Genomic DNA, 27,278 nt, shown 5'->3' on the forward strand with positions numbered 1-27,278 from the left:
ATCATCATCGTCCATCGTTGTTTCCAGCCTGGGGCCGGGTCCACTCGGTAAAGGCCCGCCATCTCTTCCTGTCCCTCCTCCTCTTCCGCCTTCTGCCACTGGGCACCTCTCTCCTTCACTCCTCGTTTTATCTGCTCCTCCCACCTTCTTCGTGGTCTTCCCCTTGGTCTTGTGCCAGTCACTGTTATATCCAACATTTGTCGTGCTATCCGCCCTTCTCCCATTCGTTTCACGTGTTCATACCACTTCATTCTTCATAGAACCATTCATCTATAAAATTCATATTGTATTTCTTCATTCTCTCTATGTCTTTTATACAAAGCGTGTTATCAAAACAACATTCTTTGAGTGCATTGGGTTGCAAAAAAGTAATTATCAGTGCCTAAGGTATAAAGTTGTTTTCTGATTTGTAAACATCAAAAGTATAAACATTTAAAGTGAATCATGAAAAGTGATTATTTCATTGTGCACATGTTATGGTTCAATCTCAGGATTTACTCACAGAGAGACATGATTTTTAAGCTTTATTGTGGCCATCCCTGATTTAATATCTGTGTCAGCATGCTTACACTTTTTTGTTTGGAACTACTAGCTTTCACTTATTCTAGCTATAATTCTGCCTTTTAATTTGCATCCTGTAGTTTTGGAAGTACAGTGAAATATTGTTACAGTTAACACTTATGTTATAAAATATTGTTTTTCAAAATTATTTTTTATTCTAATGTGGTTCTCTGTTTACCCACATAGTAATTTGTTTTATTAAATTCCATTGAACAAAATGTTCCATTTGGTTCGTCCAGCAGAAAGTAATAAAGTAGTGTTCTCATTACAACTAAACATTTTTTGTGTGTGTGACATCATTACATTGACTGTACATAAAACACTCTTAAAATAGACTTAATTTTTAAATGTATCAACATTTGCTATTTTAGAACTTAATTTTTCAGCTGTACCACGTATTGAAAGTCATCGGAGTTCATTGTAATGATATTTCACTGTATAAAGCGTAATAATAAATAGGACCACTGTTCTTTGTTATGCATGCTGAGGTCTGTACTTTTTGGTTATGTTTTGTATTAATTGTATAGTTGTGCAGAATTTGACACATTTCACAATTAAATTGATGACTTTTATATGTAGTTACATGCATAGTGGTTGAAATTTTGTTTATTCTATTTTGGTGCTTTTAATTTTTATAAACTTAATACCATTCTGCTTCAGATTGTGCATGCCCATCAGTTGGTGTAGTTCAAGATTCATGCACACACTTGTGATGATATTCATGTCCAAAAATAATCCCTACACTTTGTTAGTCCCAGATGCAGTTGTGACTTTGTCGATATGAAGTGTGTAAGATTTGAGGTTTTCACAGCGGTGAGTATGAAGATTTCTGTCTTATGGGTTGTTGCGCTGTGTAGTCTGATCGATGTTAACCAACGTTTCAGAGGTCATACTGCCTCCGTGATCAGGGCGATGAATATGCCAATAGGATCCACTCCCACGCCTGCTCCCATTGGCTCGGGGCAGGCTACTCCATTCACATTCCGGCACCTATAAACCTAGCCCCACACGCCCTATTGGCATATTCATCGCCCTGATGACGGAGGCAGTATGACCTCTGAAACGTTGGTTAACATCGACCAGACTACACAGCGCAACAACCCAGAAGACAAATCTTCAATATATTGGTAATGTGTATTAAAGCTGAAAATAGTAGAATGTTCAGAATAAAACCAGAACAGTTCTGTGTTACCGTTGTAATATTCTATACAGTAATGGTTCAACAGATGATGACAATATTTGTCACGAAGACTCGAGAATTATTAGCTTGTTGCTAGTTAAAAATACCACTTTCTGGGTTTTTGTTTGTTTTACTTGAAATGATACCATGTCACATACAATAATTTTTTGACACCCATGATTGACCAAAATATAAAGTATTTAATGAACGTTATTTGTAATACAGATAGCTGACGTTTTTGGTTCATGTGTGAAATAGCTGTTTGCTCTGAAGTTACTGGACTAGGCTAAAGTATAGGTTATTCACATGCGCACATTGCTTCTTCTGCGGATATGACTGAAATGTTCAGGAATATTTTTGTTTCAATGTGGTGTGTGCAGGCTAAGGTTCGAGTCAAGGATGTGGTAGATGGGATACCCAAACGAAGAGTTTCAGGTGGAACAAAACGTAGTTCTGCAGCTCCAGCCAAGAGTTCTACAAGCAGTGAGGCAGCTCGCAAGGCTCGAGAAGAAGGTCGTAGGAAGATGATGGAAGAAAGACGTAGGGCCATGCGGGAGAAGCGGGATGCTGGAGCCACATCAGATCAGGTAGAGATATTTGTACCACAGGAGAACGGTAAGTAACGAGTGCAGGAGGTTGTGGTTATGGAAGCAGCATATGACTGCCAGGTACTGCCAATATTTTTGCACAGCAAACTGACTGTAGGGTTTATTGACATGGAAAGGAAAAGGTGATTCTGTTACATAGAACTTTCAATTTGGACATAAGGAAAAAACCGAAAGTTGTGAAGCTGTCAAACGTTGCTTGAATCACATCAAGAAACAGCAGACAAATTTTAGCCTAATAAGTCATTGATTCACATTTAAAATTATTTGTTTCTTAGTCAAGCTGAACAACTTTATGGTGTGTGTTCTATATCAATTCGTTTGTGAAGATCCAGAGTGATATATTGTCATGATTTAATAAATATAATACAGAATGGCATAAAATATATTGTTTAAGTGTTTTATGCTACCTTTTAAAGTTTTTAAGTTTACAAACTAGGGTTACCAACTCACATATAAACTAAATTTTGAACAGTGGTTGTTGATGAGTAGAGAGAGGGCCTTAGTTCAATCTCTGTAAGAAAGACGCCTTGGTCTTGGTGGGTGATTGTATGTTGATAGTATGGACAGTTAACATAATGTTGAGAAATTTCAGTCAAACAACCATTTTGGGGCCCATTATGTCAACTCTGCTCCAGTTTAGTGACTCGTAGGAAGATTCCTGGGTTAAACTGTGATGTAAATATTGATATTAGGGGAGATAGAGATAGATTAGTGCCAGCCGGAAGTCGACAAATTAAACTTGTATGGTGTTAATCTTAACTCCAGAGATTCTTTGGAAATTGGTAGAAAAGTCTTAATTGTTGCAGAGTGCAGACTTATTTTTGTATTGAGCATACATATTAGGAGTGACAGTGAAAATAATGATAATTCCAGAGCATTTAAAATGTACAAAGATAAACCTTCAGGTCATTTATGAATCCCATATAAGGAAAGCTATTTGAGATTCTTGAATTTTCAGTGTTTGGGGGGTGGGGGGGTGGGGGGACTTGAATAAAATCACTTTTATGAAACAAAATCTAACAGTTAAGTTATCACTCAAAATGACCTTGCTGAATGAAAATTTGGACTCTCAAATTTTTTAATAAAATTAAATGCTCGACAAACATATTTTCTGAACTAGCGCTAAACAAGGAACTGGACGTTTATCAACAGCAGTGGCCATGTTCTCTCTTGCTCCGTTACTTGTCCTATGGGCATGCAGGTTGACTAAACCACGTGACACAAATAGTATGTCTTTGAAATCATGAAGGATGTCCAAATCATTGGTTTCAGAACCTGCACGTTTATGTCATTAAATTTTTATACAAATTCTTTTCTTAAAATAATTTTTGATTTGGAAACAAAACAGTTTGGAATTTTAACTCTTAGTAATGGACAAGTGTTTTGCAGTATGTAACATCTCATCCCAACAATTTTCCCGCTTTCATCTTTTTCTAACAGTGCTGATTAATGAATGAATTTAAAGGAGACCCGTCACTGGTTATTCATGACTTATCACACTGAACAAGTTTAAACCAGAACTTTAATACTGCTAACAGAACAGAGCATAAAGACAGCATGGTTATGCCACCTTCAAATACTGATGTTTCAGTTCTTCAAGAAAGTTTTAACTTCAAATGAACTTGGTTTTCTTTGGAGCAGATATTTGGAAAAAGAGAACAGTTAAACATGGATGTATATACCATATTTACTCATGTATAACATGCTTGGTCCCTCGCCATAGCCGCGCGGTCTGAGGCATCATGCTTCGGACCGGCGATACGGAATGCGCTCTGGTTCGAGTCTCGGGGGAGAAGAAATTTTCTCATGAGCTTTCGACCGGTGTATGGGACCGGTGCCAACCCAGCATCGTGAGGAAATTGGGGAGCTACAATGGGTAGCGTAATCCGGTCATGAAAACTAGCGATGGCTGGGGGTTTGTCATGCTGACCACACGTCACCCTATATCTGGTTGGATGATCGTTCACCACTGCTTAGGCATGTGAACGTGAGGCCAGCAGCCAGCTAGTCGGCTTTGGCTCTCAGAGGGCTGTTACGCCACAGATTATTATTATTATAACATGCTTGAAAATAAATAAAATATAGGTAATGAAAAAAGGTTCTGAAAAGGTTATGTAGTATGAGATGTCTAATGATTAAGCAAGTAGAGTCAACATTCATCGTTCCAGGTAGTATTTTAAGTGAAACAGACTCGGATGTTAATTTCACGTATCTGTAATTAAATAACAATATGGCCCATCTGACCAATTACAGTTAACCAGTCACTGTGCATGCAGCATTTTGGCAAAATCCATCCTACCGCCTCACTTGAGTGTCAACCTAATGTAATGCAACTGAAGAAGCAACATAAAATAATTTATTTGGTTGGTAATGTTTCATAGTTCTGCATGGTCTTTGAAGGATGAAGTAAAATTAAAACTCAAACCCATATTTATGTTCACTTTTCATTAAATTAGGTTAGTTTTAGTTTTTCATTATGTTAGGTTGGCTATTCGGTTTGGGTTTTAGTGTGGCATGGTTACAGTGTATGGCACTGACCATGTGCTCATTGAAATTGATTTTAAGAATTAATAATTTTTCTGGGGAGGGGGCAGTGTGTTATGATTGAGTAAATATGATAGTCAGAAAGAAGACTTAGAACTTTCATAGGTCAGTAAGTCAGTTTGGTTTGAAAAAGTGCACATCTTCATAACTAATGTATTTTCATGCTTGTGAAGGTAAGCATGACTCCATTGCGCACGTGCTGTGTGGTCGTGTCTGAGGGCTGGTATTAACAGATAGGAAGAATATTAAAAAATAATTATTTCAGGTAATTTCACTTTCTATATGAGAGAAGTGAACGATACCAAATGGTTGGTAACTCTATAACAGAATGTGAATCTCAGTCTACATTACAGGTTAAGATCTTATGCATAAATAAAATAATGTTTAAGTGGCTTACTTGTTTATAGCAGTGGTATTCAACCTTTTTTGTTTGCGTACCCCCAGATATAATTTCTCTTCAACTTTGTACCCCCAAAGTTGTTGGTGTATAATTCAAGTTATACATAGTATATAATCTACATATAAAATAAATTAAATGAATTACATTACTGATTATTAAGTGTTTATCATAAAATAATATATATTTTTTTAAATTTCACGTACCCCCGGGTTACGCGTACCCCAGGTTGAATACCACTGGTTTATAGTACGCATGTTTACATGTTATCGACTGACTTGTACAACGTAAGAGATTGATTTAGTATAAATTAAAATAAGCTGGGCAGAATACCAAAATTTGAGAGAGGAATGTGTAAGGAAGAGAGAATTTGAAATTGGAGGAACTGTATCTATACTTTTATATATATTTAGTTTCTTGTATGGTAGAATTTTGCTTACCCAATGTATAATGTGTACACTAATTTCTCTCTGTGTTTGTATCACACGGAATTGTTTTGTGCAAGCGAAACAAAAGTGTAAATAAGTATTATCTTGTTCCTCTGTGATCTGTACCTCTGCAGATTATACTATACAGGGCTAGTCTAAATTATGTTCCCAATTTAAAACACATGTTTCTGACGTTTAATGAAATTCAGATGCACAAAATTGGTACTGATGGAAAGAGAAACTCTCCAAGTTTATGTTGGTATACTTCTCGGGCGTGTAGTAACACTGTTCGCCGCCAGGGACGATATGAGAGAAAATGGCTGCCATCGAAGACAGGGGAGCCTTTTGTGTCCTGGATTTCCACGTTCACCGGATCTGACGCCCTGTGATTTTTTTCTGTGGGGGTTCGTCAAAGATAGAGTATTCGTGCCACCCTTACCACAGACCTTGCTTGATCTGCGAGCACGTATCACAGCAGCCATTGCAGCAATCGATCATGATATGCTGCAACGTGTCTGGGAGGAACTCGACTACAGGCTGGATGTGTGCCGAGTTACCAAGGGGGTTCACATTGAACACCCGTGATGCACTGAAACAAAACTTGGAGAGTTTCTCTTTCCATCGGTACCAATTTTGTGCATCTGACTTTCATTAAACGTGAGTTGCATGTCTTTCAAATCGGGAACATCATTTAGACTAGCCCTGTGCTATTGGTTTTTATTAAGTAGTACGTTAAGCAGATGAATCGTCTGAAGATGGAGGAAACTGATCATTTTGAAGACCCAGAGGAACATGCTACTGTGATTGATGCCGTCAGTCGTCTGAGATTCACATATTTTTACATGACACCAACTTTTTTATGATTACTATTTGTTTAAAAACTGTGAATCTCATTCTGATATTAAACAGGAGCATGATTTTCAGAATGTTAGAATCGTCTTCTTTCTAGGCCAGTTTGACTTTTTTAACATTCATGGAATTTATTGGACTAAATTTGACTTGAGACCAGAACTTGGTTTTCCAGATGTTTGTACAGCCCCGAATATGAAAGGGTTAAAGCGCAACTGTTCAACTCATTTCTATCACAGAAAAACTTTCATTTGACGTTCTCTTCGGGACAGTGCATTTGAAAACTAAATTAAACCTTGAATGGGATAAACGTAACACCATCATCATTTGGTTGAAACCGTATAAATTTGATGTTAATGAGAAAATATGGAATTGAAGTTATGATTCCACTGTACTTTAAATTCAAATCACATTTACGGAATATGATTTTTGTCATTTGCATTGGTTTATTTATATTCTTTCAAAGTTTTATAATTCATTTGAGCTTTGTTCTGTGTGTGACTTTATGAATGTATGTGTGTGGTACAACGGTATGAAAAAGCTCAGTGTATGAAGAATGTCTTGTTTTTCAAAGATTTGTTTATGAGAATATTTTGCATTGAACCTGCGAGCAGCTGTTCTGTGTGTAGGCATGAGAACACAGAAAGAACATTGAATTTTGCTTAAAGATATGTAAAAACAAAATTCAATTTTTTTTGAATTTGTGTATTGTTTTATCTTGCCATTTTATTTCACGGTTTCGCGTGGGACGTAAGCTTGTGCCTGGAGACTGAGGTATCATTTAAACTTCCTCTTGTTTTGTATCACTACCAGGAGTCTGTTTATGTGCTAAGCCAAGAGATGCTTTGTGCATAACTTTAACTGGAGTAGTTTGTTTCCCTTTGTTAAAAGTTTAAAAGTTACAAAAACCAACATCGTCTAATTGTTTCCTGTTGGAAGTAATAGTGCGTTAACACGTGAGATCCTTGAACTGTTTTATTTTATTTTCAACCCATGCGTATATATTTATGTGTTTTGTTATGTGGAATACTAACTTTGTGTGTCCATCTTTTGGGGCATTCTGTTTGTGTGTGTGCGCGCGTGTGTATGTATGTAATAAATAAATAAATTTATTTTTGTTCTGAAAATAAGATTTTGACCTTAACAATTGCAAATTGAGTTCTTTGGCACATTTTTTACTCAGTTTAACAAAATATTTTCATTGTATTAATTAAATAACATTTAAAAATAAAAATTGTTCCGTCACATTCAAATTTTGAAATTTAATTGTATGTAATATTGTAGTTTAATGTACGATGTGATGGAAGAGAATGTGGAGTGCAAAATTAAATAAACTTTTATGGGTGCTTAGTAGAAAGGAACACATTTTGGACAAAATGTGAACTCATCACACATCACAAAAACAGTGGTTGAACATGAACATTATGAAATTCAATTTTGTGGTTTTTGTAGAACCTAAAGAAAAGTAACATGAGCCGGGATAGCTCAGCCAGTACAGTGACTAGCTACGGGCTGGACGACCGGGGTTCGATCCCCGACGGGGGCAGAGGATTTTTCCTCTAGCCTCTGCGTCCAGACCGGCTCTGGGGCCCACCCAGCCTCCTCTCCAATGGGAACCGGGGTCCTTTCCCTGGGGTAAAGCCGGCCGGGGCGTGATGCTGACCACTCACACCCATCTAGTGCCGAGGTCAAGGAAGAGAGGAGCTATACCTCCTCTCACCCCAAACGCCTACATGGCGTATAGTGGGACAAACTTTACTAAAGAAAAGTAATAGAAAATGAGTAAGATTGATACATTTTATGGCAAAAATGTAAATAATACAAAATCAGTTACTTCTCTCTCTCTGACTGGCTGAAGATGAAAGGTTTTGTAAAATGTTATATGCTCATGATGCAGGATGTAACTTCATTCTTCTACTCACTTGTTGAATAATGTAGGAACTGTGTACATATTTACACTTAATTTTGCATGAAAGTGGTGTATTTTACATTTAAGAAATCCTTCGTGTGACTCTAAAATTTCTTATGTATGAGTCAAACATACCTTTGCTTTCTGTCAAAAAACTGGGAGGCTATTAATATTAATAGGCCTAAGTGTTATTGTTTATGAATGAAGTGTGAAATGATGTAAGTTGTGAGAAACGGTTTTCGTATTCTTCCTCGTCTGTCAAATACTCTCGTCTACTTACAGAAGAGCTCTTATTCCGAGCGCGGGGATTAGACAGTTGGTTGCTTGTCCCAGTTTAGTACGTAAAATTTTCGGTTGTTGCGACATGAAGTGAACAAGTAGTTGGTTCACCAGCTTGAAGTGTTAACATTTGTGACTACTGGAAATCTCAGTTTGTAATGTGGCGGTTTAATTTGGTGATGGGACCATTTCATTCTGTTGTTACGTATGAATTGCATTATTATAGAATTTATTACACGAGGAGAAAATCTTGCTGTGTAAATACTGTGTATTTTGCTTGTACCCACAATTTTCTTTGTTAGGGTATGAAAAGGTTTGTTTTATTCACTACTGTGATGTTTTCAGATAAGGAGGCTGAATTTTTTATACTATATCAGTGTTAATATACTTGTTTAATTGTACAGTGTGTCCACAAAGTCCCTTCGGGATTTTGAAAAATTGTGGCGCGCAAACAAATTGAGCTAGCCACATGCGGTTTGTGGCAGATTACAGTGAACCTCTGGAAGTTTTTTACTGACCTCAGTAGACCTCGATGTAGGCTACCTTGGTAGCACGGAGAACGTCCGGACGATATTCGAGCTCTTGCCACGTTCTGTGGAGCATGTCCGCTGGAATAGCCGAGATCGCATTCCTGATACGGGTCTTCAGGTCATCAAGTCCATTAACTGGTGTTCCGAACACATCGCTCTTGACATAATCCCACAGGAAAATATCCAGTGGTATTATGTCTGGTGAACGTGGAGGCCAAGGCATTGGACCGTCTCTGCCGATCCATCTTTCTGGAAATGTCCTGTCTAGGTATGCACGTACCTGCAGACAGCAATGAGGTGGAGCACCATCTTCCAGAGTTTCACTGTAATCTGCTCAATTTGTTTGCGCGCCACAATTTTTCAAAACTTTGTGGGCGCACTGTATTATCCTGAAATCTTGGTAATGTGTATAACAGCAATGTTTATTACATGTAGAAGAATATTTATATAAATTACCTTGCCAGTTAACAGGTTAAAATGCTACTTGTCAGACTTGGCTGCCTGTAGCAGCGTACGGTTAATGTTACGGAAGTACGCAACTTCTGAGTGAAACAGTAACTGAACTGTGATTTGCTTTCTGTACCAGTGCCGCTTCACTCCGTCGGCTGTCATACTCTTTGCAGTAAACTCTTCGGAATAGAGTTTACGTGATAGGATAACATTTGCTAATACAAGGATCTAATGATTGTTTTCTATTTTGTTAGAGCGCTATTTTTTATGCCACGCTACTTTATTCAAGTTAAGGCTACGTGTACTAAAAATGTTGTTAATAATTCAAAGAGTTAATATATTAAAACTGTTAAATTATAGGTTTAATCTGACATTTCCATGCGCTCGTAACCATCTCGAGAAAGGAGGTGCTTCAGCTAAAAGGTAAGGGAGGGCATTTACCATATTTCTGTATAGATAAATAAAATGTTTTGCGTTTTAGTAAGTAAAACCTGCATTTGCTGCTATTCTTATACTGACTGAAAGATGAAGTTACTGTCACAGATTTTTAGTACTAAAAATTATCAACTTCGGAACATGCTATTACAAGGAATATGTTTGATATATAAAATTCTTCTTTTGGACTTTGTCCATCATATAAATTAATAAAACTTCAGAAGCTATGTTATGCTTCTGTCTTTAGGTAAAAAGTGTGCCCCCTTTTTTTAACTGAAAACAGAAGCAGAAGCCAACTCCTAGTTTTATTATTTAACAATTTAGATGATGGATTAAATAAGAAAAGAACAGTTCCCCGTATTATCATGCGCCATCGTCGGAAACCTTCGGCCTTTGATTGTTTAGCTTAGAAAATGTATTTCTTTTCACTCTGTAGTTAAGAAAATTAGATAAAGTAAAAAACTGTAAATGTCGATGTAAAATATGTTGACTGAATACACTGGAAAGTAAACGGTTGTAGAAATGTTACTTTCTTTTCAGTGTTGGATACATTAACTTTGCGACTACAGTATTTTATTAATTTGAAATTGTAAATATTATTGATCGTTTCGCAAAATCTCTAAGTGTACGGAACAAACACCGGTAATAAGCATGTTTTCTGAGTGAGAAAATGTCATCGTATGTTAATTTAATGTATTTGTTGGTTTATGTTATGATGTTGAACAACACTTTTCAGCTAAAAGTCGCTTAAGTCAGTATTGTTGACAGAAAAGAAAATATTTTAAGTTGGGGTAATGCAGATAACTATGGAGGGTTTTTTATGAATGTGAACCATAATTAATAATCATCATCATGATCATGTTTATTATTATTATTATTTAGTGTTCTGTCTGACGACAGGTCCATTGTTCTGCCCAAAAAGAGCTCTCCAGTTTTCCCTATTCTCAGCTTCTCGTTTGTCATTTACAAAGTTACTTGTTTTCTGTTTGGATTCTGTTGGAACGCTATCTAAATAGGATTATTCATTTGACATGAAAGACATTTCCTTGTAATTTGTAGGACAGGTGAATTATTGTAATTCTTTTACAATCTATGTTTAATATGAGCTATAACATATAGATATGAAACCAAACTAGATTTTTACCCATGTGTGTCTCACATATGAATATGCGCACATACGCAGCATAACACAACTAACACTAAATTGTGTAGTGTGTTATAAATTGCAAGTAAAATGTGAAGCATCAAAATTGCAGTATGACTTTCAAATTCCTACGTATTTACACTATATATTCCATTGAAAATTTATATTTAGGTTTACTGTGTGCAATAGAAATGTTAAAACTACGAAGAAATTTATGACATATTTGTGACTTTTATGAATAATTTCGTATTTATTCGTGCTGTTTAAAGTAAACTTTTAAAAAATATAATTTCAACGTGTATATTCAGTCTGCTGTATTGTGAATACTATTCGCTATGATTTGGGATTGATGATGAAATATTAAAAGTAAGTGTTCCTTTAATTAGTTACATATTTTGCTTTTAGTAATGACATCTGCTTGTTTCAAGATTGTAATATACTTCAGCAGCTTTGCAGAAAGCAAGGGATGAAGGAGAAAATAATAATTCCAGTTTTATTTCTGTAAAGTGTCATCCTTGTGTCTTTAAGACGTGCTCATAAAAATATTTATTTTTCCTTTATACTTGTATGTATGCACATATGGTTTTATATCCCTATTTTGATAAACATACTTTGTCTTATTGTGAAACATTTTTATAATCTTTGTACAGAACACGTATTGAAAGTTGTTCCATAATTCATATAAATGATACAGGACCTCTGGGTCTTCAGCTTATAATGTTTTAATAAAGATTTTTTTAAACATTTTCCACTGTACACAGACAAAGTACAAATTGTCTGTGGATTAGTTGTATTATGTGTTTCTTTGTTTCTCTGCTTATATGGGCTTGAAAATGCTTAATAAATTATGTAAACATCGCTTGTTCAAACAAAAGTTTAGTACACGTCTTCAGTGGAGAGTCAAACCCATTTAGAAACAAGTATTTAGTTCTCAGTACTGAGCACGTTTACAGCGAAGAACCTTATATACCAGCGCCTCTGGTGGTAACTCTGTGTACTGTCATTTTGTGATGTTTTGTTTGTCATATACAAATTTGTTGGTTTTTAGACTTCAAATATCTGTAGTTAGTTTCCACACATATAATCTAGAATCTTGATTATATTCTAGAACAAGATTTAAATATGTTTGAAAAGAATGCATGCTATTACAAAACTTTTGTTTGTGAGGTTAAAACCGAAAAAAAGATTAATTTTTACATTTATTGTGTGTTGATAAATTTACAGCTTTACAATAGTTTTCATTATAGATTAACTTAATGTGGTCAGAGTCAGAGAAATGTTTTCAAAGCTGAAAGAAACAACAGTATCATTATGTTCGTCTGTAAGAAGTATTAATAGTGACACCATACATGTTCTAATGCATAGAGATCCTGTGACAAGCCATGATCAAAGTTTATTCTGTTGGAGCTGAATACTGTCGTGTGATGATAATTTGTGCCGTTCAGCTTTTGTAAATACCTCATATTGGTGAGATTTCGGAAGAATGAAGACCAAATGAACTCGTTAACAACAGTTACCTCTAATGTCGGTGCCAGATGCGTAAGGAATGAGAAAGGTGGAAATGTGCATGCTTATAGCGACCTTTGAAATTAAATTATGTGTTCATATTTCATTACATTAAATGATTTAGTCAGAAGCGATTTCATAAAACGCACGTGAGCACCGAATTAAACAGTTTCGCTCGACGTATAGTAACGTGATTTGTACTCTGGCTAACTGAGGGAAGTTTTCTGTGGTACAGAACAAGTTACAGCCCCATTCGATTGTATTTTGTCTTCTGCGATCTGATTAGTTCATTCTGTGCGTCAAACTCTCCTGGTAACCTCATCAGTCTACCTGAATGGGCCGGAGAGCAGTGACGGTATTTGGTTATAAAGAATAAAATCACTTTTATCAGCAAATTTCTTGTTTTAACTTCTTCAGTAGTATCAGTTGATGAAAGAAACGTGGCGAGGCAAATGCCATCTATGTACGTGCAGTTCAATTAGTAGAGACAGAATGGAAACAAAGGCCCCTGTTATATGCAAAATGAATATTGGCATCATTTTCTGTAGGCCCACGCTCTTTGGAGGCTTCATACTGTCGTCTGTAACATCGAATGGCAAATACTTTTCTACAATCGCTTTCAGAATTCCATTCCTCCTCATCTGTTGAAGTCTGCAAGAAAAGAATTGTTGGTTCGTATAAACAATCAAGGCTTATGGCGAGATCATTAATGCAGTTCTCAAAAACAACTTTTAAAATGATTTGAACATCCAATAAATTGACTATGGCTATGCAATCTTCTATGTTGCATTTGGAAGAAAGCTTTACAAAGTAAACCTGCCTGAAAGAATCTTCCACTGTTCTGGCAACGGTAACATAAAGCCCATTCCCTTAATTCTCTGTTAGTTTTCTAACTGTCTAGTGCTCAGTCTCATTCATGAATTTTTAGAATTTAATTTATATTATAATAGTCGAATCATGTAGCCACAGCATAACATATGCAGATTTCTCCAACAGTGGGAACATTTTTTAGTAAGGAGCAATGTTTTTAGGACAGCATACAGAGTGCATACCCCAATCAACTTGCAATACTTGGTTTTCGTTGTATTACTGTGCTATTTCCTTTCTCTGCTGGTTGATGCGAGCCTCAGCTGACGTCTGACTTCTTTTGTTTTCGGAAGTGCTAATTTTTGAACAAGACTGTCGTTACTACATTGTTATTTATCCGTAATTTAATTTTGTTTATGATGTCTGTTTCAACGTCGCTTTTAACCATCTATGTACTCTTTTTAAGTAGGTGTGTCGGTATTTATTCATGTTACTTGTTATTTTATAGATGGCAGCACCATAAGACGTTACGTAAGAAAGTACAGAGCCACGACAGTAGGTGCGCACGCGCAAACTGCGCGAGGCAATCCAACAACAGAACACGACGATAGGTAAGACAGATTGATACAAATGAATACCAACATGGCTAAGAGTTGTATAAATAATTTGAAACAACATTGGAATTAATTATGTGTAATAATATACAGTAATACCATGCTCTCCATTGGTCTGAATGCGTTACTGAGCTCCGTGACACTGAGAAATTCAGGCGTGTGTGGATTGTCTTGGCAGTCGCTTGAATCAAAAGCCAAATTTCGCTCCACGTATTAGCTCTTTTCCAGTAATATCGCCCTTCAAATACCCCACAGTTCATAACGTTGCTTCTTTATTTAAATTCGTAAATTCATGTCACCAACACATTTTGTCTAGAGCAGTGGTATTCAAACTTTTTTGTTCGCGTGCCCCCAGATATAATTTCTCTTCAAATTTGTACCCCCAGTTGGTGTATAATTCAAGTTATACATAGTATATAATCTACATCTAAAATAAATTACATTACTGATTATTCAGTGTTTATCATAATTTTTTTTTTTTTTTAAATTTCACGTACCCCCAAAGATGTCTTGGCGTACCCCCAGATATAATTTCTCTTCAACTTTGTACCCCCAAAGTTGGTGTATAATTCAAGTTATACATAGTATATAATCTACATCTAAAATAAATTAAATAAATTACATTACTGATTATTCAGTGTTTATCATAAAATAATATATATTTTTTTTAAATTTCACGTACCCCCTAAGATGTCTTCGCGTACCCCTGGGGGTACGAGTACCCCAGGTTGAATACCACTGTTCTAGAGGAACTTCGACATATTTTCATTGAAATGAAGCGAGTGTTGTACATATTTGATTTTGGCGACAACATCTGATCGCTAGATAAACTCTATCCATTGATGTGTGAGTTCTCAGATTTAATTAAACCGAAATCCCTCCCCCCCAAAAAAAGCCGAAAACAAAGGAGGTTCGACAAAACAAACTAAAAATCTACGAAAACATGCAAATTAGGTTCTTGTAGTTTTACAGGTCCGTGTCCAGTGGAGCGACGGGTGTTCACAGAAACTTACCGTTGTGTGAAAAGGCGTTTGTATTGACTTTCTCTGCTCATGATTATTGAGGCGGATGCCTGGAATAACGTTTCTGGAATTTCTACAACGGAGCAGTGATAGTCGCCATAGCTTTGTCGCACGAAAAACGGCGAAATAATGAAAGCATAATTCTTATTTCCACAAATTCGGCGCAGACCTTCTAGGTCATTTGTTGGTAGATTGTCGTAATCCGGTTGTACTAGCCTTTCAAAGACCTCCCTCAGAATTGGGTCCAGCGAGTTCTGTAAAGGAAAGTGTCACCACAGTCAATTTTATTCCCATAAATTTCGCTGACATTTTTAAGTGAGAGTCTTGAAATCTGTGGTATTAAAGTCGCTTTCCGTCTCATATTTTCTTAAAGGCGATTTCAAAAGCTTCAATACTGTACAAGAATCAAGTCTGTGACGTCATTAATTCCTGATGCATCTAACCAAATATTTTTTTTATTTAGTGTTCTGTCTGACGACAGGTCCATATGAACAGGATCCTTCCATCCTTTTCTCGGACTGGGACCTGTTCATATACGTTCTTGGCAGATGATCCAGAAGTGGTTTGCCATTGCCTTCTTCTGTGTGTGAATGGAGTAATTGTTGGGATGCCACGGAGGAAAACTCCGTGTTGCCTAGACCACGGCCTTGCCCAACACAAGTTATAAATTCGGGCACCGCCGGGAATCGAAGCCGAGACCCCCAGGATTACAAGGCCAGCGTTCTAACCGCTAGACCACCTCCTCTTATTATTATTTAGTGTTCTGTCTGACGACAGGTCCATATGAACAGGATCCTTCCATCCTTTTCTCGGACTGGGACCTGTTCATATACGTTCTTGGCAGATGATCCAGAAGTGGTTTGCCATTGCCTTCTTCTGTGTGTGAATGGAGTAATTGTTGGGATGCCACGGAGAAACCGGGGAAGAAGCCCCCGGAGGAAAACTCCGTGTTGCCTAGACCACGGCCTTGCCCAACACAAGTTATAAATTCGGGCACCGCCGGGAATCGAAGCCGAGACCCCCAGGATTACAAGGCCAGCGTTCTAACCGCTAGACCACCTCATCTTATTATTATTCAGTGTTCTGTCTGACGACAGGTCCATATGAACAGGTTCCTTCCATCCTTTTCTCGGACTGGGACCTGTTCATATACGTTCTTGGCAGATGATCCAGAAGTGGTTTGCCATTGCCTTCTTCTGTGTGTGAATGGAGTAATTGTTGGGATGCCACAGAGAAACCGGGGAAGAAGCCCCCGGAGGAAAACTCCGTGTTGCCTAGACCACGGCCTTGCCCAACACAAGTTATAAATTCGGGCACCGCCGGGAATCGAAACCGAGACCCCAGGATTACAAGACCAAGTTATGTAAATGCTTTTATCAAATATTTTGTGTTATGGAAACAGCTTTCTTTTATAAATACATCGCGTTTTACCCAATTCGCATTGTGAAAACACGCGTTGAGAAGGAATGACTATTATCATTTACTTTGCGAGACTTTTCCATCATTCGTTCTTGTCATCCAATGATTCTAGAAAGGGTTATACTTACTTGAAGGTAGTACAGTTGTGCGGAGTTTGGAAACACTCCGAGTCTGTACGTTCCGTCGTTCAGGATTCCCTCGAAGTCTGAGAAGGGCAGCGAAGTTTTCCTGACAGCCAAGTGGGATATGAAGTTGGCACAGTATGCAACCAGGACGATGAAGGCGGTGAAGTACGACGTGAAGAACACCAAACGACAAGACCAAGATCTCGGGGTGATGGCATGGCCTGTAGAGAATTAAGGACATTCGAACACACCGACGTTTTAACATACCGCGACAAGACTGCATATTTATTAAGTACCAAGTAGTCTATTACATCCAATCTGGCTGTAACTATTTGCAGGAGTGTTTCTTGACGAGGCAACAGTCGTAACTAGTTAATAAGTTCTCTGTATTTTAATGAAGCCGAATGCTCAAAACTGTGTTCACCAGAGCCTCAAAACCCGAGGGAATGGTTTGTGATAGCCTTAACTGTTAGCTCTTTGCCCAGCCATCGAGCTGTCAGACCACCCACTGTCGGCCGTTCCCGACTGTTTATTCAATATATGTGCAGCTCCTCCCCCTTGTGGGGGCTTTGACACGGCGATGAGGGGCCCACTTTATGGAAAATATAAAATTTCATTAAATATTACGACAAAACGTGGAGTAATTAAAACGTGTGAAGTAGCGTGATTTGAATTAATTCCAGTGTCCGGTAGTGGACTTATTTCCGGCAGTGTTAAACCCTCGGGTTCTGAAGTCTTACAAACCAATTGGCTACACAGTAATCAATTAATAGTTGAGGTATTAGTACATTAAGGCGAAACGATCGATAAACAGAATCTCATATTAATCTTATCGCTAAACAATCCACATCTCCACAAAACTGTAACCCAAAGAACCAATTAAATTGTACGTGATTCGGCGTAAACTTATTCTGAGCGTTGTATTGTTTTATAAAACAACTGAATTTTGGAATCTCTGGAGGGATTTTATTAATTCGGTGATGAACCTTCGGTTTACCTATGCCATCCAGTTAGTCAGTACTTACTCTGCTGACAGAAGCTAGCGAGCACACTGATCCACGAGTTGAGGACACTGTAGCTTTCATCTTCATGGTTGTTCCCGTACTTATCTCCGAAATACCACGTGAAGGACAGGAAAAATGCGAGCAGCGAAGCCGATGTGGCCACTGCCCACCACATGTCACGAGACAGCGGCGCCAGGACGTAGCTCCACGTAGAGTCATCGGCGTCGGGTTCCTTTATGAACATCGACATCCTAATAACATAATAACTTACTACTAACAAATGAAGTCCATCCTGTGAGGGAAGGCGGCCAGAGCGTGACGCTTACCGCTAACTTCCATTGTGTGTCGAGGTCTGGAATTCATAGTTTTATCATTGCGACCTCTTACCAAAGGGGACCAGGCGACCTCCTATTTTGCCTAGTGGCTGAACCGATCGTCTACGAAGTTTGGGAGCGACTCATTCGAACCAACCTTACCTGGTTACCACTATTGGAGGAAGGAAATACACTGCAGACATTCTCTCCTGGGTGAATATGTATCTTCCGATCCCGACTTCAACCTTGTTACCAACCGTCAGATTCATTACACCGTTCCACGTGCCATCGGCTTCCTGGGAACCGTATGCTCCATCTTCTGCTACAGAATATCCGGACCTGCGCAGACATTGTCTCTCAATTCCACCATCACACAGAAGAGCGAGGGCTTGTCAGAACACGGGAAGAACATTCCATGAACCACGGTCAAAGAATTCATTAAACCGTGTAAAAATAAACTGAAAATATGTCATTCATACTTCAAAGTTTCAGGCAAATTTAGTAAACAGTAATATTGTGATATTTCAGGTTCTGTCATCTGAGAATGGAGTTGTAACGCGACGTTTCGGACACAATCTTCGACTGCTTATAGCCCGAAAAGGCTTCACTGCATTGAACAGTTTGCTGTAATTTTGTTCATATTGAATTTAGGACGACAGAAACACAACTTCTTTCTGTTATGTTCGTGCTCTACTCAGAATTATAGTTGCTGCAGCTGTCTCGCCGCCATTAGATTCGGAACGACCACACGGAACTACAAGTGAGGTAGTTACTTACGTGAAGTTCAGTATTTCTTGTAAAATGTGCCATATTTCTTCTATCTGTCCGCAGAACTTGAGAGCTGCTCTGTCTTTGCAGCCCTCAATGTTTTTGGCCAGGTCCTAAATAAACATTTGATTGTATACATTAGTGTTGCATTAATGCAAATACCCGTTTTGTCTGCCCTGGAACTTTGAGAGACGAAACTCACAGCGGAATATATGCCTGCCTGTACGAGGGCACCTTGAAGATCTCCTCTGCCCTCGCCAAAGGGTGCAGTGGACCACGTGAAGCCTCGACTGGAACTCCAGGTGCCCATGAGGTTTGTCTGCAGAGGACGAGTCGGGTGGACACGGAATACTTCTGTTAGCGATATCTCTTTCGTCGGAGCCACGTGTTGTGCCACCAGGAACTCGCAGCTCAATGGAATGTGGATGTCGGCGAAGTAGTCTTCCAGTGACGTCATATTATCTAGGAACAGTAGCCATCTTCCCGCCGACATGTTGCTTACCGTCGACTCCTGAAGTAAAGAATAATCAAACTCCTCAGAGCAAATTTTGGTAAACATAAATGAGATGGAACGCCATCTTGTGCGGAAAGACCACATTGGTGCATGTGTCGTTCTGTTATCAGGCTGCTGTGTAATCTCTCTCTGGATTTACATCTGTATTCAGAATTGAGACTCTACGATAATTGGCTTTGCGCTCCTATGAGTGGAGTCTGCAGGTGTTTGCACTGTGGACGGTAAGATGAGATCCACCAATCAGCGGGTTCCAGGAGCAAGGATTTCTTTGAGCAACGAAATGGCGAAGGAAATCGGGGAGATTTGTTTTGGATGCGGGGAGTGCCAAAATGTAGGCCACAACGAACAAGAGTTACAATTGAGAGCAGGGCTATGTGATTTGATTGGTTGTCTTAAACATACGAGGTGCGATCGGAAAGTTTCAAGACTGCGCCTATAAAAACCCGTACACTTATCTCAGGTATTAAATTCATCCACCACCCTCGAAGTAGTTCCCCTGGGAGTGAACACAACGATCCCAGCGCCGCTGCCAAGCCTGGAAGCATCCCTGGAAATCTTTCTTTGTCAGCCTGTCAAGCACCATCTGCGATTCTGCCTGAATCTCTTCTATCGTCTCAAATCTCCTTCCCTTTAGCTGAATTTTCATATTTGGGAAACGGAAGAAGTCACACGGCGAATAAGGAGGGTGCGGGATGACGGCCATGGTGTTTGAGGCCAAAAACTGCCGAACTTTGAGGGCGGTGTGCGCTGGCGCGTTGTCATGATGCGTCGCATGTGGAGTTCTTCCTTTAGAATCAGCTGACAGGTCCCATAGCCTATTCCAACAATGTCGCACAAGTCGTTGATGGTACGACGTCGATCTTCGTGAATGGCCTGCCGAATCTTCGTAACATTTTCGGGCGTTGTGCTCGAAGATGGTCGTCCAGAACGCTCGTCATCATCGACAGAGGTTCGGCCATTTTTAAAACGTGAATGCCACACAAAAGTTTGTGCACGACCCATTGCGGACTCCCCAAATGCTTGCTTTAGCATTTCATAGGTTTCCGTAGCCGTTTTGGCGAGTCTAAGGCAAAATTTGATGCACACGCCATTCCGAAATCGCAGGAGGGTCGGTGTAATGCACTACCAAAACGCCCGTAACTAAGAAACAAATGCTAATTCGATGATGCCGGCTGGCACACTGATTCACTATGAATGTAGGCCGCATCCCCTAGCGTCAGAAGCTCGTACTACATCGGGTTCGCCCGCTATTGACACAGTCTTGAAACTTTCCGATCGCACCTCGTACACGAGGCGTGAAGTCCAGTGTATGGCTTTTTAAGGATCATTGGTTCATTGTGCTCCAACATTCTGGCTTCACAATCCACTGTCTTTACTGAGGAGTCGTTGGTGTCTCCGTTTTCCAGATTCACCTGATTAATTACCATCATGAAAACAGCTGCATCTCGGCCTCAGCGAACTTCGTCCAACCGCGGGTATGAAGACATACCAAATTAATATCGCTTAAGATAATTTAACAGCATTAGAAGTATTCTTCCTTTACCCAACCTCTTCAAGATATTTCTGTAGTTCCCCGTCGCTTGAGAGGATGACGTACAAAGGACGACACTGTTCTTCTATCGGAGTGCTGATGTATGACGTGGAAAATATCACAGCTGTTGTTATTTGCCTCACTGCTATAAGAGCCTTTATTTTTAGTGCGTCAGAATATATGCTGTCGTCTGCAAATAGAGAAAACACAAGTTAGTGACAAGATCTTTAACCCTCTGACGTAGTTTTACGTGTATACACGCGGGCATTTAAACTTAACTGCCTCCCGTTCCACGTGCATATACGCAAGACTCAAGTCTAATTTCTACAACCCATAAGTATGGTATGAATAACGACTGCTTTATGAACTTTGGACTGGTCTGCTGTGAAAGGAATCCTCCTTCTGATGATGTGGCAACAGTGTGTGTATTTCTTTTAACTGTGCTGGCCATTCGTAAGTATAAATGCCTGACCTACAAGTTTTCAAGGCTACCCCTCATACATGTGGTGTTTGTTGTGAATGGAATTTAGGGTCTCAAAAAGGTTAAAATGACAGCCATAAATCCTGGAAATAAAGAGAGGGGAACAGAGTCGAAAGACAGAGGAAAAAAGGTCATATCTGAAGCAGACGAAATGTTCCTCAAGTTAGGAATACAAGTGGAATCGGCATGTATGTGTATGTCAGAAATAACAAAATTTTAAACATCTAGAAGGAAACGTGTTAATTACTTGTGCTTGTGTCACGTAAATTTGTGTCCGTGTCCGATTTGTGGAGATTTTGGTGAGTGGTTTCAAGCTATCAGGCCATTATACAGAATTCCCCAAACAGAAGTACACACATCGAAAAATCAAATTTTCTCGTCGTTCGTCAGCTGTACTGAGATGAGGTCATGTGACATCAACAAGACGGGGCACCCCCACATTACCATCGCGATGTCAGGGCCAATTTTGACCACACATTTCCCGACCGATGTATAGGACGCAGAGGATATATTGAGTACCCCCACGACCACCAGATTTGACCCCAAAAGACTTTTCTTATGGGGTTATTTTGAACACCTACACTGGATTTACTATTAACTGAGTGTCACTACTGATTTATGTAATTTACATGCAAAACTCTTCACAGTATTCATCGAGAAATGTGATTATGTGACGTAAAAGGTGGCACTCACCTCGCTGACGCGTAGACTGAAGCAGGTACACGCATGTGGAATGGTACTTATCCAGTACACCGACAGTGACGCTGATCGCCGTGTCTGAGGTAAACCATGACGCGTTGACATGTGTGAGGCAAAGCAGAAATAAGATTTTCCACTTCGATAATTCATCCATGTCTAAGAGTGCGCCCTCGTAATGTTTGTGACGCACTGATAAAACCCACGACTTTGGATTTAAGAAGGAACGTTTCTTGAATGAATTATGCACGAGTGATTGGCTGGTTAATTGCATGAAATTAATTACATTATGGAATTTGATCTTGGTTCATCTTCTTCTTGATTTCTTTATTTCCACACAAGAGTCATGATTCCTGACCTGTAAAAGGCACAACATTGACTTATATTGGTGATTAAGAGAATATAATAAATAATTGTTCTTAGATTCGGAGGAAAGACTTTTGCCTTTGCTGTGAACATGTAAACGAGTCGCTTTTCATTAAATTTCACACAGGTCTATGCAGGATTTTTTTATTATTTAGTGTTCTGTCTGACGACAGGTCCATATGAACAGGATCCTTCCATCCTTTTCTCGGACTGGGACCTGTTCATATACGTTCTTGGCAGATGATCCAGAAGTGGTTTGCCATTGCCTTCTTCTGTGTGTGAATGGAGTAATTGTTGGGATGCCACGGAGGAAAACTCCGTGTTGCCTAGACCACGGCCTTGCCCAACACAAGTTATAAATTCGGGCACCGCCGGGAATCGAACCCGAGACCCCCCGAGGATTACAAGGCCAGCGTTCTAACCGCTTGACCACCGTTCCTCGAAAAATGTTATACTGTAGCAGTTGCTTAACTCTGCCCCTTATAACAGTGTTTGCTATCAGATTAATTCTTCTGTGGAAATTTATAAATGTCCCCTTCATGACGTGTTTTTTTAATCTCACGGGCTTCGAGCGTCGTTCTCGGGTCCATGGATTTCATGTTGTGTTCATATTCTGTATTTTTACTCCAACATCGGAATTCAATTAATATTTTAAGTGACCGGAAGACTGGAGTGACATTTTATTCTTTGTCACCGGGTCAGAACCAGCCTCTTCCTATCCAATTGGTACAGATGTGGGCAAACAGATTGGCGTATGGCTGACGTCACAATCATAGGAAACTAATGACGATTCTACTAGTAATTAAAAACGTATTTGACCTTCGATTTTCTTCCAAGGTAAACATAATGAAAGTAACCATGATTATGAAAGTGACTCGGGGGGTTGCCGACACACGTACGGGAAGGAAGTTCCTGAATTAATTCAGGATTTCCGAATCTGCGTAATAATTCAGACAGCATGAAAATAAAAATAATATTACGTAGTCATATAACCAATAGGATTCGATCTTATCACATGAAATTGTAACAATTTTAATTACTAAAATTTTGATACAATATTTTTATTTTCCGTCTATACACAAACTTAAAATAATGTTGTTTAAAATTATTTAAAATTATAACATTCTCAGTAGACACTGCATCTTGTTACATTTTTTGTATCGACGACATGTTTCAATGTGTATTACATCATCATCAGGTCTATCAACAACATTATTTTAAGTTTGTGTATAGACGGAAAATAAAAATATTGTATCAATAAAACACAAACATGACGCAATTAAGATATAAATTACTAAAATTTTGTTTATTGATTCTTAGTTAATCTAACGACGTATTTTAAGCTACGTAGCTTATAATAGAATTATAAGATGATTGTCTTCTGTGTAGTCTGGTAGATGTTAACCAACGTTTCAGAGGTCATACTGCCTCCATCATAAGGGCGATGACTTATCCCCATGTGTGGGTCAATTATAATAGGGCTAATTTTAACAAATTTAAACTCGTAACTAAATTAATATACTCCTCGGATTCTACTATTACAATTTTTATTTTTAAAAGCTCTTGAAGTTGTTACAGCAGAATCCTGTTACCTTTGTGATGATTACTCATTGTTTTAATTTAGTATTGTTTATATTTAAACTTATCGTAATTGAAAGAGTGTCAGCCATGTAACAGTTGTTAAGCGGATAACAAGAAAAGTACAACTTACCTTTGGAAGACACGGCAAACCAAACTTCTGCGACCTGTGAGGTGTTTAATATATTTCAGAATGGCGAGCCAAATAATATCATGGTTATAAAGAACGATTTTCAAAAGCACATTATCATTTAACAATAGAAGTATTCATTGTTTCTGTAAGAGGGATTCCACGTGTGCTTAGTCGTGGTGGTCAGACGGTGAAAATGACAAAAGCTGATTAATAAATACAATACTCCTTAGTTCTAATACTATATATATATATATAGTCAGAGCTTCCTTCTGTGAATTTAGCAGATGATAAGGTTTCTGTTGTAATCATTGCTTTAACTTTCGTGTCATCGAATTTTGTAATGAACCTTTGAAGTTCCCACAATAGATCAGCTTAAGAGAAATGTGTTCTTATGCACCTTGTCCTGAATCCTGACAAAGAAAGTACTAAAATAGACTAGTAATAACAAACGCCTTGTTATTTGAGCTGGCAGACATGCTTTGTGTTTATGCTGAAACAGTAATTTTTAATTAAATGTAGAGTGTTGTAGTTAAATTGATTTTATTCGACGTGAAAGCATTATTATTCCAACGACAGGTTCTGGAAGACAGTTATAACAGATAGCATAAATTCTCTATCGAGTATCTACAATTGAATGTAGAAATTATTTAAACTTCTAAACTGGAGGGCTCCTTAAGGCTTCGACCGGGATGTTCTTTTGTTAAATCTTATGTGGTACCGCCTGATTCGACTTCTAATGGTTAAGTGAAGTGTTTTCTTCGCGGTACGGTCTGGATTCGTAAATATTATGAAGACGATCTTCGGCTTCAAAAGGTTAACCAGCTGATTTTCGTAATGGTGAGGTGTAGTGTTTTCTTCGCGGTACGGACTGAATTCGTAAATAATATTCAGACGATCTTCGGCTTCAAAGGGTTAATCACGTCAAATTGAGGTCGCGCCTTTAATTGCAAAGCCCTGCAATCCTTGCAAGCACGGGAAGAAAACTTATCGCTGCAAAGTGGAAATTCGAGTATACATAAATTATATCTTTGACAGCTAAAATGGTAAAAATTGTATCTGCTACTGGAGATGTCAGTCAGGAAACTTTATTAAATGTTTATTCTTCATGTAAATTGAGCGTTGTTATTACCCAGTCACAGGAACCGAGATTAAAAATTTATTTTGTTTTTCAAAAACTTCCATTGAATTAGAATTAGTTTCTTTGTCCTTGAAACAAACGTCACTAAATATGACGGAGGCAGTATGACCTCTGAAACGTTGGTTAACATCGACCAGACTACACAGCGCAACAACCCAGAAGACGGAAATCTTCATACTCACCGCTGTGAGAACCTCAAGTCTTACGTCACTAAATATGCTAGAGAATGTCTAGACTTCGTGACGAAGAATCAAATCCCGGCTATGGTGCGTTGCAATATACGAAACGTTTTTCTTGGGATTTGTTCATTATTAAATTATAAAAGTGTACGAACTAAAACGTTCCGAAAGCTGGGCCAGACCCACGTCTGAGGCTAGCTCGACCAGGGTCCCAACAGTTAGGCCTTTTGGCCTCGTGTCCATCTTTTACCTGAATACGCCAGCATAATCCAGCTCCCGAAACGTCATTTGTATCATTTTTGTTTTAATTTAGATAATAGACAAAGATTAAAAGAACGATTTCACATAATAAAATTCTGTTTCGTCCGGGAACTGAAGTACAGGCTCTCAACTTGTGGCCAGTATGTTAACCCACTTAGTTAATTTATTAATTTAATGTGGTTTTATAAGTACGAGAAACCTTTTCAATACAAGGTATAATGTGGATTACTTTAGTAGGCTGCAAATTCAGAACATCACTTTCTCAGTCTTGATCCTTGAAATGGTAATAGTACCACAACTTTGGGAATAAATTCTCAGAATAATGATACCGGGAAGTTCATTACCATCTTCATAAGAGCCAGTTTAATCCAATTCAAAACACGTCTTAATGGCTGTTATAGTTCCTTAAGTTTGAAGCTGTCGAAAGTGTATTTATATTATTATTATTTATTATTGACTGCAAATGGGTTTATACCCGGTGGCAGTGTCCTACAATAACATACAAAACAATGAGACAGAACAGAACAATGAGATACATCAACACAATGAGACAGAACAAAACAATAAACAAAAGGACACAACAAAAACAATAAGACACAATAAACAATGAGATACATCAACACAGAGACAGAACAAAACAATAAACAAAAGGACACAACAAAAACAATATGACACCCAAACAATGGGATACATCAACACAATGAGACACAACAAAACAATAAACAAAGGACACAACAAAAACAATAAGACACAATAAACAATGAGATACATCAACACAGAGACAGAACAAAACAATAAACAAAAGGACACAACAAAAACAATATGACACACAAACAATGGGATACATCAACACAATGAGACACAACAAAACAATAAACAAAGGACACAACAAAAACCATAAGACACAACATACAATGAGATACATCAACACAGAGACAGAACAAAACAATAAAAAAGGACACAACAAAAACAACACATCCCACTCAAAATCAACCAACTTATAAATTACAAAACCATCCAACCTCAAGTACTTAACTTAAAAAAAAGAACTTAATACCACCTAGACATAAGACAATAACTGTAATGTATTACAAACGTCATGAACTGATGCACTCACACAACAATACAATGAGACACAACAATACAACATACCACACTCAAAATAAAACATCTGACACAATAAAAAAACACACATCCACTAATTAATCACAATACTTAAGAGTGGAATATAAAGTCCGCTCTCAGTACATGAAAATTTTATCCCAAAGAACTACAGCCCTTCATCACTTGGAGACTAAGACACTTCACTTCACTTATCACCATTTATTCCCAACTTAATAACCCTTAGCTTGTAACTACTTTTCTGACCCTCTTTCTAAAGGTGCCTAATTTACAGGGGAAAGACTCTAGCACGCCTGGAGGTAATTGGTTCCAGCTTCTTATGGTCCTATTTACAAAGGAATATTTGCCTACATCCGTTCTTTGTTTCCTAGTCCTAATTTTCCGAG

The 27,278-nt window shown here is 38.3% G+C and overlaps 1 protein-coding gene across 1 annotated transcript in view; it reads left to right on the forward strand.

The window, feature by feature from the left end:
• The window catches only part of LOC110837116 (disks large-associated protein 2), a 45,413-nt gene extending 33,225 nt beyond the window's left edge, over positions 1–12,188 (forward strand). Inside the window, exon 12 of the mRNA XM_087351618.1 lies at positions 2,122–12,188. Coding sequence (XP_087207744.1) covers positions 2,122–2,364 — 243 coding nt within the window. The 3' untranslated portion in view covers positions 2,365–12,188. The remainder of the gene's footprint in view (positions 1–2,121) is intronic.
• The last annotated feature ends 15,090 nt before the right edge of the window (positions 12,189–27,278 follow it).

This window comes from Zootermopsis nevadensis, unplaced genomic scaffold (genome assembly GCF_977971745.1).
Source record: "Zootermopsis nevadensis isolate Lab colony 2312 unplaced genomic scaffold, Znev_1.0 Znev_ptg000019l, whole genome shotgun sequence".
Taxonomy (NCBI): Eukaryota; Metazoa; Arthropoda; class Insecta; order Blattodea; family Termopsidae; genus Zootermopsis; species Zootermopsis nevadensis.